Source organism: Protopterus annectens, chromosome 3.part1 (assembly GCF_019279795.1).
Source record: "Protopterus annectens isolate FY-2018-M chromosome 3.part1, PAN1.0, whole genome shotgun sequence".
Taxonomy (NCBI): Eukaryota; Metazoa; Chordata; order Ceratodontiformes; family Protopteridae; genus Protopterus; species Protopterus annectens.
This window is the reverse complement of record NC_056732.1, coordinates 1,834,779,460-1,834,793,395: the sequence shown is the minus strand read 5'-3', so window position 1 is coordinate 1,834,793,395 and position 13,936 is coordinate 1,834,779,460. Positions and strand designations below refer to the sequence as shown.

At 36.0% G+C, this 13,936-nt stretch overlaps 2 protein-coding genes across 2 annotated transcripts in view; both read left to right on the top strand.

Moving 5' to 3' along the window:
* LOC122797899 (zinc finger protein 81-like) overlaps window positions 1-13,936 on the top strand; it is a 275,414-nt gene that overhangs the window by 174,642 nt on the left and 86,836 nt on the right. The gene's annotated exons all lie outside the window — the stretch shown is intronic.
* On the top strand, window positions 2,991-5,292 carry LOC122798726 (zinc finger protein 2 homolog). Its single transcript, XM_044067826.1, has 2 exons — window positions 2,991-4,016; window positions 4,134-5,292. The coding sequence occupies exons 1-2, from the start codon at window positions 3,030-3,032 to the stop codon at window positions 4,875-4,877; spliced, it is 1,731 nt and encodes a 576-aa protein (XP_043923761.1). The 5' UTR covers window positions 2,991-3,029; the 3' UTR covers window positions 4,878-5,292.

The window sequence follows — 13,936 nt, the reverse complement described above, 5'->3', positions numbered from 1 at the left end:
ACTAAATACAAAACACCCCATCCCCTGTTAATTTGTAACAAGCCCACAAAACTATGTACATCTTCAAAACATGAAGCTTAACCCTCCAGAATGAAACATGCCCCAAATTGACTGCTGTACTTACAGGCATTATCTAACCTAAAATTAAGGTTACCCATGCTCAAGCATGTGCTACAGCCTGTGCTCCCACTTACATTGATTGCTTTCTGTTCTTTTCTTATTTCTCTTCCCCTCCCAGATATGGAAAGCAGCTTGTATGCTTTTCAGAAAACATCAAATGTTAGCCTTAAGAAAAAGTATCTTTAAATAAAACTAAATTGTACACTGTTCTATTAACTACATTGAAGTATTAAGAGTGTTAGGGAGGTTACCCTGTATTCACTTCCATAATTTCAAACGTTATTTTTTCACTGAACTGCTTCCCAAAGCAAAGAATACCCAGGATTCTCAAGGCTAAATGTTTGCACCCGTGGACAGCTTGTCTCCATGGAAATGAACTCAGTAATGAGCCTTTATATATTTCCCTCACAAAATAATAATATCTATACCTGTAAGTCATTCACATTCCAGGGTAACATTGACAGTATTGCTATAGCCCTCAGCTGCAGACATGTTGACTACATTGAACATTTGGCAATGGAAAATAAACATGCTAATATATTTGCAGTTGTAAAAAGCTTAGCATTTTCATGGCTTTTATCAATTTGTCTTATTTTTAAAGTTGACATGCTTACAAAAACATCTGTTTACAGCTTAAGCCAAAGGTACTAATTGAGATATTCACTCTTGTAAATCAAAAAAAGAAAGTATAGTAATCCTACATATAATATAACCAGTACACTTTTACACTCCACCCTGGCAGCCCACTATCACAACATATGAATATTAAACTTGCTTTTCTCCAGCCTTTTTTCTCTTGTTGTAATGCAAACACCAATATTTCTTGCAACTAAAAAACTAGTTGGTTACTGTAATATCTTTAACTCCTACGACAGTAACTAAAAAGACTCCCCCAACATTTAAAGTACACTTGACTAAACACTACACAAAACTCTCTTATTGTATGTAACATGCAGTTTACATCATGAAAAGTTTTATACAAATACTAATAAGAACAATTGTTTTACTTAGTTACCCCCTTTTAGTGTCCTCCTAAACATTAATGATATAATATGAGGTATAGTTTAACAGTCCACCCACACATTTAACAAAGTCGTGTCCAGTGTTTTCCAGCCACTTTTTTCTTTCAACATCTTATTTCACAAATGTGATAAAATACTTTGTAGTCTTCCATTTATTCACGAATTTCAGAGTTGCTGTTTTTTTATTTTCTCCTTAGCCTGTTCTGTGTCAAAAATTACTTTGATCTTCCAAGAAAAATCTTTGAAGGCAACTGGATACAGCAGCTTTTATCTCACACCTGCCTTTTACATTTCCTGATTGCTGGGATAAATTTGCTTCTTTTCTGCCAGCGAACAATCATTTTCTACAAACACTCTCCAAATTGTAATACTTTCCCCTTCTGCCACAATTTTGTCCGAATCAATTCTTTCTGCTGGTGTGATTGCATCTTTATGAATGTAGGTCTTGGCTGCTTTCTCATGACTAGGTTTGAAGCATAGACTTGATGTGCCCTTTCTATTGACACATTATGCCGTGAAACACCAGTCCAGTTGCTTATTTATACTTTTAGAACATTAATACATTCTGTTCCTTTCAGTTTCTCTTGTACAGTAGAAAATCCCTTGCTTTCTCTGTGGGCTGTGTCTTCTAACTCTATTTTATAAACAGTTTTTCTTGAGAAACATCCTTCTCAGCCAGCTTTTTCTTCATATCAACCTCTGATTTTTTTGCAGGTTTATCAGTTCACCTGAATGGCTAGTTAAACCTTCTTCAAATTTTCCAGCCTTTTGTTGTTTGATTTGATATATTCTTTCAATGTTTCATTATTTTAATCACATCCAAGTACATTTCATTTATTTTTTACTCTAAATTACTGGAAATCATCTTTTGAATCAAAGCTGAATCTTGAACAGCTGCAGAATCCTTCCTAGACAATGTTTTCTCTTCACTTTTTCTGGATGATTTTCCTTCAAGTTTTCCAAATGTCTTCTTTGCTGTCATTCAGGCAGTACATGTACTAGCCAATAACTGAATTTTACCAAAAAAAATAAATAAATACACTCCCTTTTCTCAGTTTCTGTATACACACTGGGAGATCTGAAGTTGCTATTGATCAGTGTGCAGCCATCTTGACATGAACATTCAGGGGCTCCTGGACCAGTATCTTTCCTCCACCTATGTTGAATAAGCTTTGGTAACCAACCCAAACAGCCAAAGGCTACTGCAACAACATAAATGATAAACATAGTACAGTTGTGTAAAACAAATTACCTTGCCAGTAGATGTTCAAATTCTCCACTGCTGCAGTAGCCGCACTGTCTCATCTTCCTTTTCTTTCCTATACGTAATTGTTTTTGTTTGTGTGTGTTGATATCTGATCAGAGGTTCAGGATGAGGTTGCTGCCTTTTTTTTTTATATGGGGTGAAAAATTCCTGAAGTTACTTCCTTCTGGCTAGTATTGATTTGATTAGTGCTGGACAGTATGCATCCAGAAAGAAGGTGTGGGAGGCACAAGAGCTTTTGAAGCAGACCAGCTATTGCTTGCTAGGCAGAAAACAAGCCAAATAGCCAAAGGCTGTGGCAGCAGTGTGGAACTTGAACATCTCATTTTATGGTAGGTTCTTACACAACTGTACTTTAGCATTGTTAAATGCAGTTTGAAGCAACAGAGAGGAAGCTGAACATGTTTGGTTTTGATGCATATTGATTACTGACATTTTATGTAACAATATATTAATACATTTAAAGAAGTTTGTATTGTCTTCTGAGTGTCTTAGTACATTCTCATATTCTTTTGTTTTTCTTTTAAGACAACAGGAAAGCAGAGTTCACTGAGATCCAGAGTCTGCAGTCAGTTCATGTGAATCACCATGATGCTGAATGCAACAAAGCTGTCCGAGATAAAATGTCAATCGCAAGGAAAGATGCAGTGCAATCTGAATCCAGACATGGGAAATGTATAGAAGGCAATGGTGGAATTACCAAGAAAACTGAACTGGAACTGCATTTGGGAGGTTATGGAGGAGAAAGACTGTGCAGATGTCTTGAGAGCAAAAGTTTAGCACTTCACTGTAGCATCCAGTCTGATACTTTAATTCACAATGAAAAAAGACATAACCATAACTTGGGGATGCAAGAACAAATATGCAACAGAGAGGAACTATATAAACGTGCCACATGTGACAAAGATTTTACAGTTACGGAAAGTTTAGAATTACCTAAATGTCTTTATAGAAGACAAAAACAGTTTACATTTAGTACTTCTGACAAGGGCTTTACATATAATAAAAAAAATCACATGATCCACATTGATCAAGTACTACATAAATATACCAAACCGGACAAGGATTTTACACATAAAAGTTTAGCAGTACACAGGAGCATCGTCACTGGGAAAAGCCTCAAACCCTATAAATGCAGTATATGTGGGAAGAGTTTTAAACAGAAGTACAGTATGATATGTCATGAGAATATCCACACTGGACAGAAACCCTTTAACTGTGCTATATGTAACAAGGGTTTTGCCAGTAAACATAACCTAACCGAGCATCAGAGTGTCCACAGTGGGCAGAAACCCTATAAGTGCAGCATGTGTGATAAGAGATTTAGACTGAAGCTTTATATGGTAATTCATCAGAGGATTCACTCTGGACAGGAGCCCTATAAATGCACCACATGTGACAGAGGTTTTACACGTAAAAGCAACCTAGTACTGCATCAGAGTATTCATACTGGACGGAAGCCCTATAAATGTGTCACATGTGAAAAGAGTTTTGCAAGAAAGTCAAGTCTGATGGTGCATGAAAAGACACATACTGGGCAGAAACCATATAAATGCACCACGTGTGGCAAGGGTTTTACAAGTAAGCAAAGCCTGACACTGCATCATCACGTTCACACTAGAGAGAAGCCTGAAACACAAGGAGAAATTAAGACAAAACAGAAGTCTTATAACTGTGACACATGTGATAAAAGTTTTACAAGTAAGAGCAATCTGACAATGCATCAGCGTATTCACACGGGGCAAAAGCCATATAAATGTGTCACATGTGACAAGGGTTTTGCAAGGAAGACAGGTCTGAGAATGCATCAAAAGACACACACTGGGCTGAAACCATATAAATGCACCACATGTGACAAGGGTTTTAGGAGTAAGAGAAGTCTAAGGATGCACCAGTATGTTCACATGGAGGACAAACCCTACAAATGTGCCACATGTAACACAGGTTTTACTAGTAAGGGAAACTTGACAAGGCATCAAAGTATTCACACTGGGCAGAAACCATATACATGTGTCACTTGCGAAAAGAGTTTTATAAGTAAGAGATATCTTACCGGGCATCAGCGAATTCACACTGGACAAAAGCCCTATAAATGTGTCACGTGTGACAAGGGTTTTGCAACGAAAACAAGTCTGACAGTGCATCAGAAGATTCACACTGGGCTGAAACCATATAAATGTGCCACATGTGACAAGGCTTTTAGAGATAACAGAAGTCTAACAGTACATCAGTATGTTCACACTGCGAACTGGCAGAAACCCCATCAATGTGCCACATGTAACAAGGGCTTTACAACCAAACAAAGCCTAACGTTGCATCAGTGGATTCACACTGGACAAAAACCATATAAATGTGTCACATGTGACAAAGGTTTTACAAGTATAACAGGTCTGACAATGCATCATCAGCTCCACACTGGTCAGAATGGAGAAATTAGAAAAAGACACAAGCCTTCTAAATCTGACACGTGATAAAAGTTTTACAAAAAGGGCAATCTGACAATGCATCATCATATTCACATGGGGCAAAAGTTTTGGTGAGTACCGTCATGAGGTGGATCTCACCAAGGCAACAATGATATGTAGACTGTATTTTATATAGTATATATCATGGAAAGAAGGTTAAAAAATAAAACGTATAGCTGGGTACACAAATCCCAGGATAAAAAAGTGCCCAATCCTGGTAAGTGCACTGGCGCCAGGACTGGAAAAAAATCCGCAAGGGGCAAATGCCCCACCCCACTCCCGAACAAGGAAATAGTAGTCTACAAAAATCACAAAAACTGATAGGCCAAAAAAGAGCCATAAAAATGATAGACTGGACTATTCCAGATACGAAAGAAATTATGTAGTGTTACTGTTATGCAAGAAGTCCAGAATTTCTGGACAGAAGCTATACAAAAAGATTAATAGAGAAATTAGTAGAAAGAAAAATACTTTCACACGAAAAACTGTCAAAAGTTTAAAATACAAATTTATGTTCATTAATGCAACAGGTTTATGAAAAACATTATATAGACCAGGAAACCTTGGGCCATTTGGAAAAAGAAATGACTGAGGAAGTGCAAAAATATAAAGAACAAAATCTAGAGTTTTTTGAAAAGTATAAAACATATGGACATAGGAAAGAAATAGAGATCTGATATGGTACAATACAAATTAACCAATTTAAAAAAAAAGCAGCCCCAAAGATACTCGAAGAGAAATACTGGCAAAGGCATCCAGATATGGAAACTTTCACAATAGAAAAAATATGATCACAAAGAAGAAATGTAGAACAGAAGATTAGTAAAGTAGAAGTAAAAAAAATAGAAGCTGAAGTTATGGAATACCTGCAAAGTGAAGGATTTAGTGTAGAAAGTTTAACCAAGGTTAATAGGGTTGGGAGGGTGGCTTAATGGCTAAGGTGTTTGCCTTACAAACACAAGGTGGAGGGTTTGAGTCTCACAAGGGATAATTGGCTAGGCTTAAAATGGCTTGCAAGAGCATTTAGCTTAGTACTAAACTATGAACCTATATCACAGCATGATGGAACAGTGAATCCCCCAAGTAATGAGAAACAGGAGGAGCAAGAGACATCTGAAGGAGAAATATGGACATGGGAAAGAAAAAGATTTAATGTTGTTGTGTCTTTTTCGGCTTTTCCAGGTTAGGGGTCACCACAGCGGAACTCCGGTCCGCTAATGATTGGCAGTAGATTTTTACATGCCGAGTTGCCGGCCCTGATGCACAACCTTCAACGAAGGTAGGCCCATTCACACATGTCTCCACACAGAAGATGCTCTAGCTGCAAATCGAACAGGACAACGTCTTTTTGTGAGGCGACATCGCTACTGCAGCACCACCACCGCAGTATATATGGTGCAATATTTATGCAAAGGAGAAAGCAAAACTAGTCAGTACAAAAAGAGAAGAACAAAGCAATTTGAAGAGAAATACAGGCAAAGGCAACTGGATGTGGAACATTTTACAATACAAAAAAAATAAGAAAATAGTGTAAAGGTAAAAAAGAGGTTTAGTAATGGAGAAGTTAAAGAAATAGAAAATGGAGTTATGGATTACCTGCAAAGTGAAGGATTCAATACAGAAAATCCAACTCTAGTAACATCACAGCATGATAGAAGAGGGAGTCCACAAATAAAGGAAAGTCCGGTGGAATGGAAAGCATCTGATCAGCTGTCACATGAAGATACTCTGGACCTTTCAGTAGGAAACCAGCATGAAAGTTCAGTTGGAATTGCACAGCAAGGGAAGGAACAGGAAATGGTGGCAACTCTGACACAGTCAGGGTTATGGAGTGATAGGCCAATAAGTTCCCATGTGAAACAGCAACGGATGACACCCAATGCAACTGAAGAGAATATGTCATAGGAAGTTGTTCTACAGCTTTTTGTAGAATGCCTGCAGGGAATGATGAACAAAGAATGTGCCCTCACTTCAGAATAAAATGGTCTAAGGGAAGAGTTGTTTGATTTAATAGAGATGGATAGGCATATTAAGATCAATGAAAGAAATATATTACACAAAGTCAGTAAGACCCAAAATATTAGAAGTCTGATAAAACAAATGCAGTAATTAAGACTGCTAACAGAAATCCATGTGATGTAACAAAAGTAATTGGGATATAATACTGTGCGGTTAAATTAATAACAAAGTCTTACCACAGAAATTCAGGACAATAAGAAAGAAAGGAAAGAAATCAGATGTCACCGTGGAAGTATTGAACAGAGAAAACGGTAAGGCAATTAAGAAGTGTCACTGTTAAGGGTATAGGAGAGAAACGGATCAGCAAAAATACTTAGAAAGGTAATCATGATAACACTTAGTATTATAAAATACTATGACTATTGCAAATAATAAACAAAAGATATCAGCACAAACAGAAAAGCTTAGAAGATACACAAATAAATATAAAGGAAAAGTGCAAAATGAGCAATTCAGTAATGACCCAAAAAAGTTTTGAGAATTGGGAAACAAAGCAAAAAGAAACGAAAGATCACCAAAAAAGTAAAGATAAACACATTTTGGAGAAATATCTATGAAATGCTGAATGGATAGAAGTTAAAGAAATTGGAAGTTCAAATGTACAGATATTATATGGGATGAAGTAACAGCCAGAGAAACTGAAACAAAATTAAGAAAAGCTCCTAACTGGAAAACCCAGGTCCAGATGCAGTACCTAACTGGTGGCTGAAAGAATTAACATCTTTACATGAAGATTTAGCCTTAGGTAGTAACTACTTATATGTGCACCCTAAAAAATACAAGCCTGGGTAACAACAGGAAAAACGATACTCCTCCTTAAGAGTGAACCTGCAAGCGATCTTGAAACTATAAACCCAATATCTTGCCTTCTGATAATATATAAACTTTACACTGGAATTCATGCTGACAGAGTTTATCGTCATTTAGAAGAAAGCTCAGTCATGGCAATAGAACAAAAGTGTAATAAAAGAAAGTCATACAGAACAAAGGATCTTTTGTTAAAGTCAAAATGGAGAATTGTAAAAATGGGATTAATCTAATATGGCATGAATAGATTGCAAAAAAGGATCTGACAGCAGCCCACATTCTTGGAGAAAGAAGTTCTTGTGTAATATACAACGTGTATTGATAAATTCCATGACAGTGACTATGAAACAGTGTCTAACTACTTTGCAGCTAAGCCATGATAAAGGACAAATTATTATCCCAGGGATAAAAATTAAAAGGGGGATATTCCGAGGTGACTGTCACTGTTGCTCTTTTGTCTTGCCCTTAACCCATTAAACTGTCTACATATTTGGCTCCCAGAAGACAACAAAGTGTAAAGACTTCTCATCTTCTTCTTGTGGATGATTGAAAACTCTGTATAGTTCATCAGATGAGCTGAAGGCACAACTGGAAGTGGTCAAAACTTTTAGACAATATAAGAATGTCATTTGGTCTGGATGAATGTAGAAAAGTAACAATTAAAGCAGGAAATCTGGAGCACAAAGAAAGCGTAAGTCTGGGACAGGAATGTGACATAAAGGAACTTGAGCAGGAAGGAGTGTATAAATATTTGGGAATTGATGAAGGAATGACAGTAAAACATGAACAAATGTGAACAAAACTCAGTAAGGAGTATTTTACAAGACTAAAATTAATACTGAAAAGCAGCCCTGTCATCTAGAACGAAGTCCAAGCTGTATTCCAATTTACTTTTCCTGTTTTAGCTTATAGTTTTTGGATGATTGACTGCCCCCAATAGAAATTGGATCAGCTGGACAGGAAAACAAGAAAAATGGTTCATGCTTATCAAATGATATATAAAAATCAGCTATCAAGATTATAGGAGGTATAGTCCTCCTAGAAACTGATTACATATGTAGATCTGCAATTGTAGGACTGCATACATACCTGCTGACCTCATCACGTCCAATCATAGTGAAAGTTTTAAAATATGAAGAGAACAAGTCTAACATGACTTCCCTGCTTAGTTTAGCAGAAGCATATCAGTGTCAAGTGGGATTGGAAACCAAACCAGAAGTAGACAAAAATCAGGCAGTGATTGAATGTGAAAAAAAAAAAAAAAAACAAAAGAAAGAATATAGGAAGGATCAGATGAGAAGGCAAAAAATGTGGAAAAGGCATAAATATAGTTGAAAGTACAAAAACACCTGGAACAACCTCATGTTGATCAGGATCTAATGCAGGAATGGTTATTGAGTGGTGAATTTAAATCAAAAGATTAAAGGTTATAATGGTTGGGCCAGGATAGTGGACTATGTACACTTTAGTTTACATAGTCCATTCAGAATGTGGGAGAAACAGACAAATGCAGGTTCTGTAAAACAGAACTGGAAACAGTTGCACATCTTATTGCTGGATGTGATACAGTAATGGCAGAAGGCCTGTATGCTTAAAGGCATAATTATGTGGCAAGAGTGTTGTGTTGCGGATTGTGCAAACATTACAATATTGAAGTTGCAGAGAAGCATTGGAAACATGAGCCACAACACATTGTAAAGAATGGTGGTTTATATTGCATGGGATCACCTGTTACCTGCAGTGAAAAAATAGTATAATATTCCATGAAAAGAGGACAGAAGTAGCATTTACCACTGAAACTGCTATACCCAGTGATTACAGTGTCTTACGGACACAAAGTCATAAAATACCAGGATTTGCAGGCAGAAATGACAGCAATGTGGAAGAAGGATTCTCAGTTCCAGTAACAGTAGAAGCAATGGGTCTCATAAAAAAGAATTTACAGTCTTATTTAGAAATGCTATCAATGCATGTAATTCCATATGAATTGCTGACTGTTCTGGGCACGTTGCAGGTGCTGCAAAGTTTGGCTAATATCAAAGATTGAAACAGTACTAATTTCACTCACTTTTAGTCATACTTTGACGTAGGAATGAGGCCCATTCCTGTCATGCTATTAGATATCCAAAAGACCAAAAAATTAAACTGAGGCAGTCCAAATGGAGAGATGTAATCAGTATGAAAAAAAAAGAGTAGTGTTTCAGGAACTGAATTCATCCCCATTTGTTAGTGAGTACCTTGATGTGGTAGACCCTGGTTTTACAAAATCTAGTCTAGTTGCATAGGTCCCAGGATAAAAAGTGCCCACTTCTGGTGTATGCACTTGTACCACTATTGAAAAAAAGGCATTGTACAGTCCTCAGAACATGGAAAGGCCATGTTCAGGTGGGGGGGGACAGTAGTAGTCCACAAAAAGCACAGAAAACTGACAGATATTAAGCAAGAAGCACAGAAGCAATAAAGATGACTGTTGAGGATAAGGAAGACATTATACACTGTTACTATTACGCAACGAGCCCAGAATATCCAAACGGAGGATGTGTAGCAAGAGTTAGAGAAAAATCAGAGGAAAGAAAGATATCTGGACAAGAAAAACAGTCAAAAGCTACAGATTAAAGTTTGAGATCCTTAATGCAACAGATCAAGGAAATCTATTACATAGATGAAGAAACATTGGGGTTTGGTAGAAAAAGAAGTGTCTTATGAAGTGAGAAAGATAATGACATTTATAAAAGGTATAAAAACGAAACATGGACATGGGAAAGAAAAGAGATCAGATGTGGTGAGACAGTTATTCAGGGAAGAAAGCTAAACTAATCAGCAAAAACAACAGCTCTTAAGCTGAAGGATTGAAAGGCTGTGGGTTCCACTCATACACCAGGTGCTTGATACTGGCACTGCAGTACAGTAAAAGGTTGGGGGGGGGTCTGCGCTCTTCATTGTGCCAGCCTTTGAATGAGACGTTAAAATGAGGTCTGATCTGCCTGTGTTGGTGATAGGTTATGCTGATTTGAAAGATCCCATGGCATTTATCAGGAAAAAAATAGCAGGAGAAGTTCCCGGTGAAATTTCTCCTAGTCAGTATGAATGCCAGCTCAAATATGAAAAGGAGAATGTCAGCCTACTGGGATTATCCCAGTAACAAATAAAATAAATAAAGATATTTAAACAGAACTGCAGGCAATCACACCGGCATGTGGGGCATTTCACTATGCAAAAAAATATAGTAACAAAGGGGGGGGATGTAAAAAACTGACTGGCAGAGTAAAAATTAAACAAACCGAAATTGAAGTGATTGACCATTTATGAAGTGAAAGTTTAGTGTAGTAACTGCAATACAGACAGTGCTGCAACATGATGAACAAGTGGAGTTCCAGGACAGAAGAGCAGCAGGTGCAACGAGATGCACCCAAATAGTATATGTCACTGACAGATGTTATAGAGGCCCTGGTGGGAGACTCGCATGAAAGTTCAGTTGGCTTTTTAAAGCAAGGGATGTAGTAGGAAAAATGGCGACTCTGATGTATGTAATGTTGCAATGTGATTGGCCAATGGGCCCCATCTGGAGAAACCGTAGATGAAGCAGAATAATAATAATATTATTATTAATATATTAACCAGGTAGGCTCATTGGACACGCATCCTCTTTTCAGGTATGAGCAAGGATCAATGCATGGTTAAGTGTCTTGCTCAAAGTCATACAATAAGTAGAATGATGGCTGACTAAATCAAAGCCTATGCCACAGGAACTAAAGCGGACAACCTTAAACTCTGCATCAGCATCCAGAATATTTGTGAAGATATGTCACAGGATGATATTCTGGAACCTTCTGTAGAAGGCTCATAGGAAACACAGAGCAAAGATGATGATCTCAGTCCAGAAGAAAATAATTTAAGGAAAGCCTTGCTTAATTTAATATAGCTAGCTAGATATTTTAAGAAGGTAAAAAAAAAGTAGATTACAGAAAAGAGAGTAAGGCACAATTTGTGATATAAGAGAAATAAATAGGACATATCACTGTGCACCTAAACTAATAATGTATAAAGTATTACCACAAATACAGGTAGTAACAAAGGAAGGAACAAGTTGTGATATAACAGAAATAAATAGGACATATCACTGTGCACCTAAACTAATAATGTATAAAGTATTACCACAAATACAGGTAGTAACAAAGGAAGGAACAAGTTGTGATATAACAGAAATAAATAGGACATATCACTGTGCACCTAAACTAATAATGTATAAAGTATTACCACAAATACAGGTAGTAACAAAGGAAGGAACAAGTTGTGATATAACAGAAATAAATAGGACATATCACTGTGCACCTAAACTAATAATGTATAAAGTATTACCACAAATACAGGTAGTAACAAAGCAAGGAACAAGTTGTGATATAACAGAAATAAATAGGACATATCACTGTGCACCTAAACTAATAATGTATAAAGTATTACCACAAATACAGGTAGTAACAAAGCAAGGAACAAGTTGTGATATAACAGAAATAAATAGGACATATCACTGTGCACCTAAACTAATAATGTATAAAGTATTACCACAAATACAGGTAGTAACAAAGGAAGGAACAAGTTGTGATATAACAGAAATAAATAGGACATATCACTGTGCACCTAAACTAATAATGTATAAAGTATTACCACAAATACAGGTAGTAACAAAGGAAGGAACAAGTTGTGATATAACAGAAATAAATAGGACATATCACTGTGCACCTAAACTAATAATGTATAAAGTATTACCACAAATACAGGTAGTAACAAAGGAAGGAACAAGTTGTGATATAACAGAAATAAATAGGACATATCACTGTGCACCTAAACTAATAATGTATAAAGTATTACCACAAATACAGGTAGTAACAAAGGAAGGAACAAGTTGTGATATAACAGAAATAAATAGGACATATCACTGTGCACCTAAACTAATAATGTATAAAGTATTACCACAAATACAGGTAGTAACAAAGGAAGGAACAAGTTGTGATATAACAGAAATAAATAGGACATATCACTGTGCACCTAAACTAATAATGTATAAAGTATTACCACAAATACAGCTAGTAACAAAGGAAGGAACAAGTTGTGATATAACAGAAATAAATAGGACATATCACTGTGCACCTAAACTAATAATGTATAAAGTATTACCACAAATACAGGTAGTAACAAAGGAAGGAACAAGTTGTGATATAACAGAAATAAATAGGACATATCACTGTGCACCTAAACTAATAATGTATAAAGTATTACCACAAATACAGGTAGTAACAAAGGAAGGAACAAGTTGTGATATAACAGAAATAAATAGGACATATCACTGTGCACCTAAACTAATAATGTATAAAGTATTACCACAAATACAGGTAGTAACAAAGCAAGGAACAAGTTGTGATATAACAGAAATAAATAGGACATATCACTGTGCACCTAAACTAATAATGTATAAAGTATTACCACAAATACAGGTAGTAACAAAGCAAGGAACAAGTTGTGATATAACAGAAATAAATAGGACATATCACTGTGCACCTAAACTAATAATGTATAAAGTATTACCACAAATACAGGTAGTAACAAAGGAAGGAACAAGTTGTGATATAACAGAAATAAATAGGACATATCACTGTGCACCTAAACTAATAATGTATAAAGTATTACCACAAATACAGGTAGTAACAAAGGAAGGAACAAGTTGTGATATAACAGAAATAAATAGGACATATCACTGTGCACCTAAACTAATAATGTATAAAGTATTACCACAAATACAGGTAGTAACAAAGCAAGGAACAAGTTGTGATATAACAGAAATAAATAGGACATATCACTGTGCACCTAAACTAATAATGTATAAAGTATTACCACAAATACAGGTAGTAACAAAGGAAGGAACAAGTTGTGATATAACAGAAATAAATAGGACATATCACTGTGCACCTAAACTAATAATGTATAAAAGTATTACCACAAATACAGAAAGGAACAAGTTGTGATATAAGAAATAAATAGGACATATCACTGTGCACCTAAACTAATAATGTATAAAGTATTACCACAAATACAGGTAGTAACAAAGGAAGGAACAAGTTGTGATATAACAGAAATAAATAGGACATATCACTGTGCACCTAAACTAATAATGTATAAAGTATTACCACAAATACAGGTAGTAACAAAGGAAGGAACAAGTTGTGATATAACAGAAATAAATA

Excerpts from the sequence above, each read along its gene's own strand:
- LOC122798726 (XM_044067826.1), top strand. The coding sequence starts at position 3,030 with ATGTCAATCGCAAGGAAAGATGCAGTGCAATCTGAATCCAGACATGGG. Across the intron at positions 4,017-4,133 it reads GCCTGACACTGCATCATCAC|CGTATTCACACGGGGCAAAA; the intron begins GTTCACACTAGA and ends ACAATGCATCAG.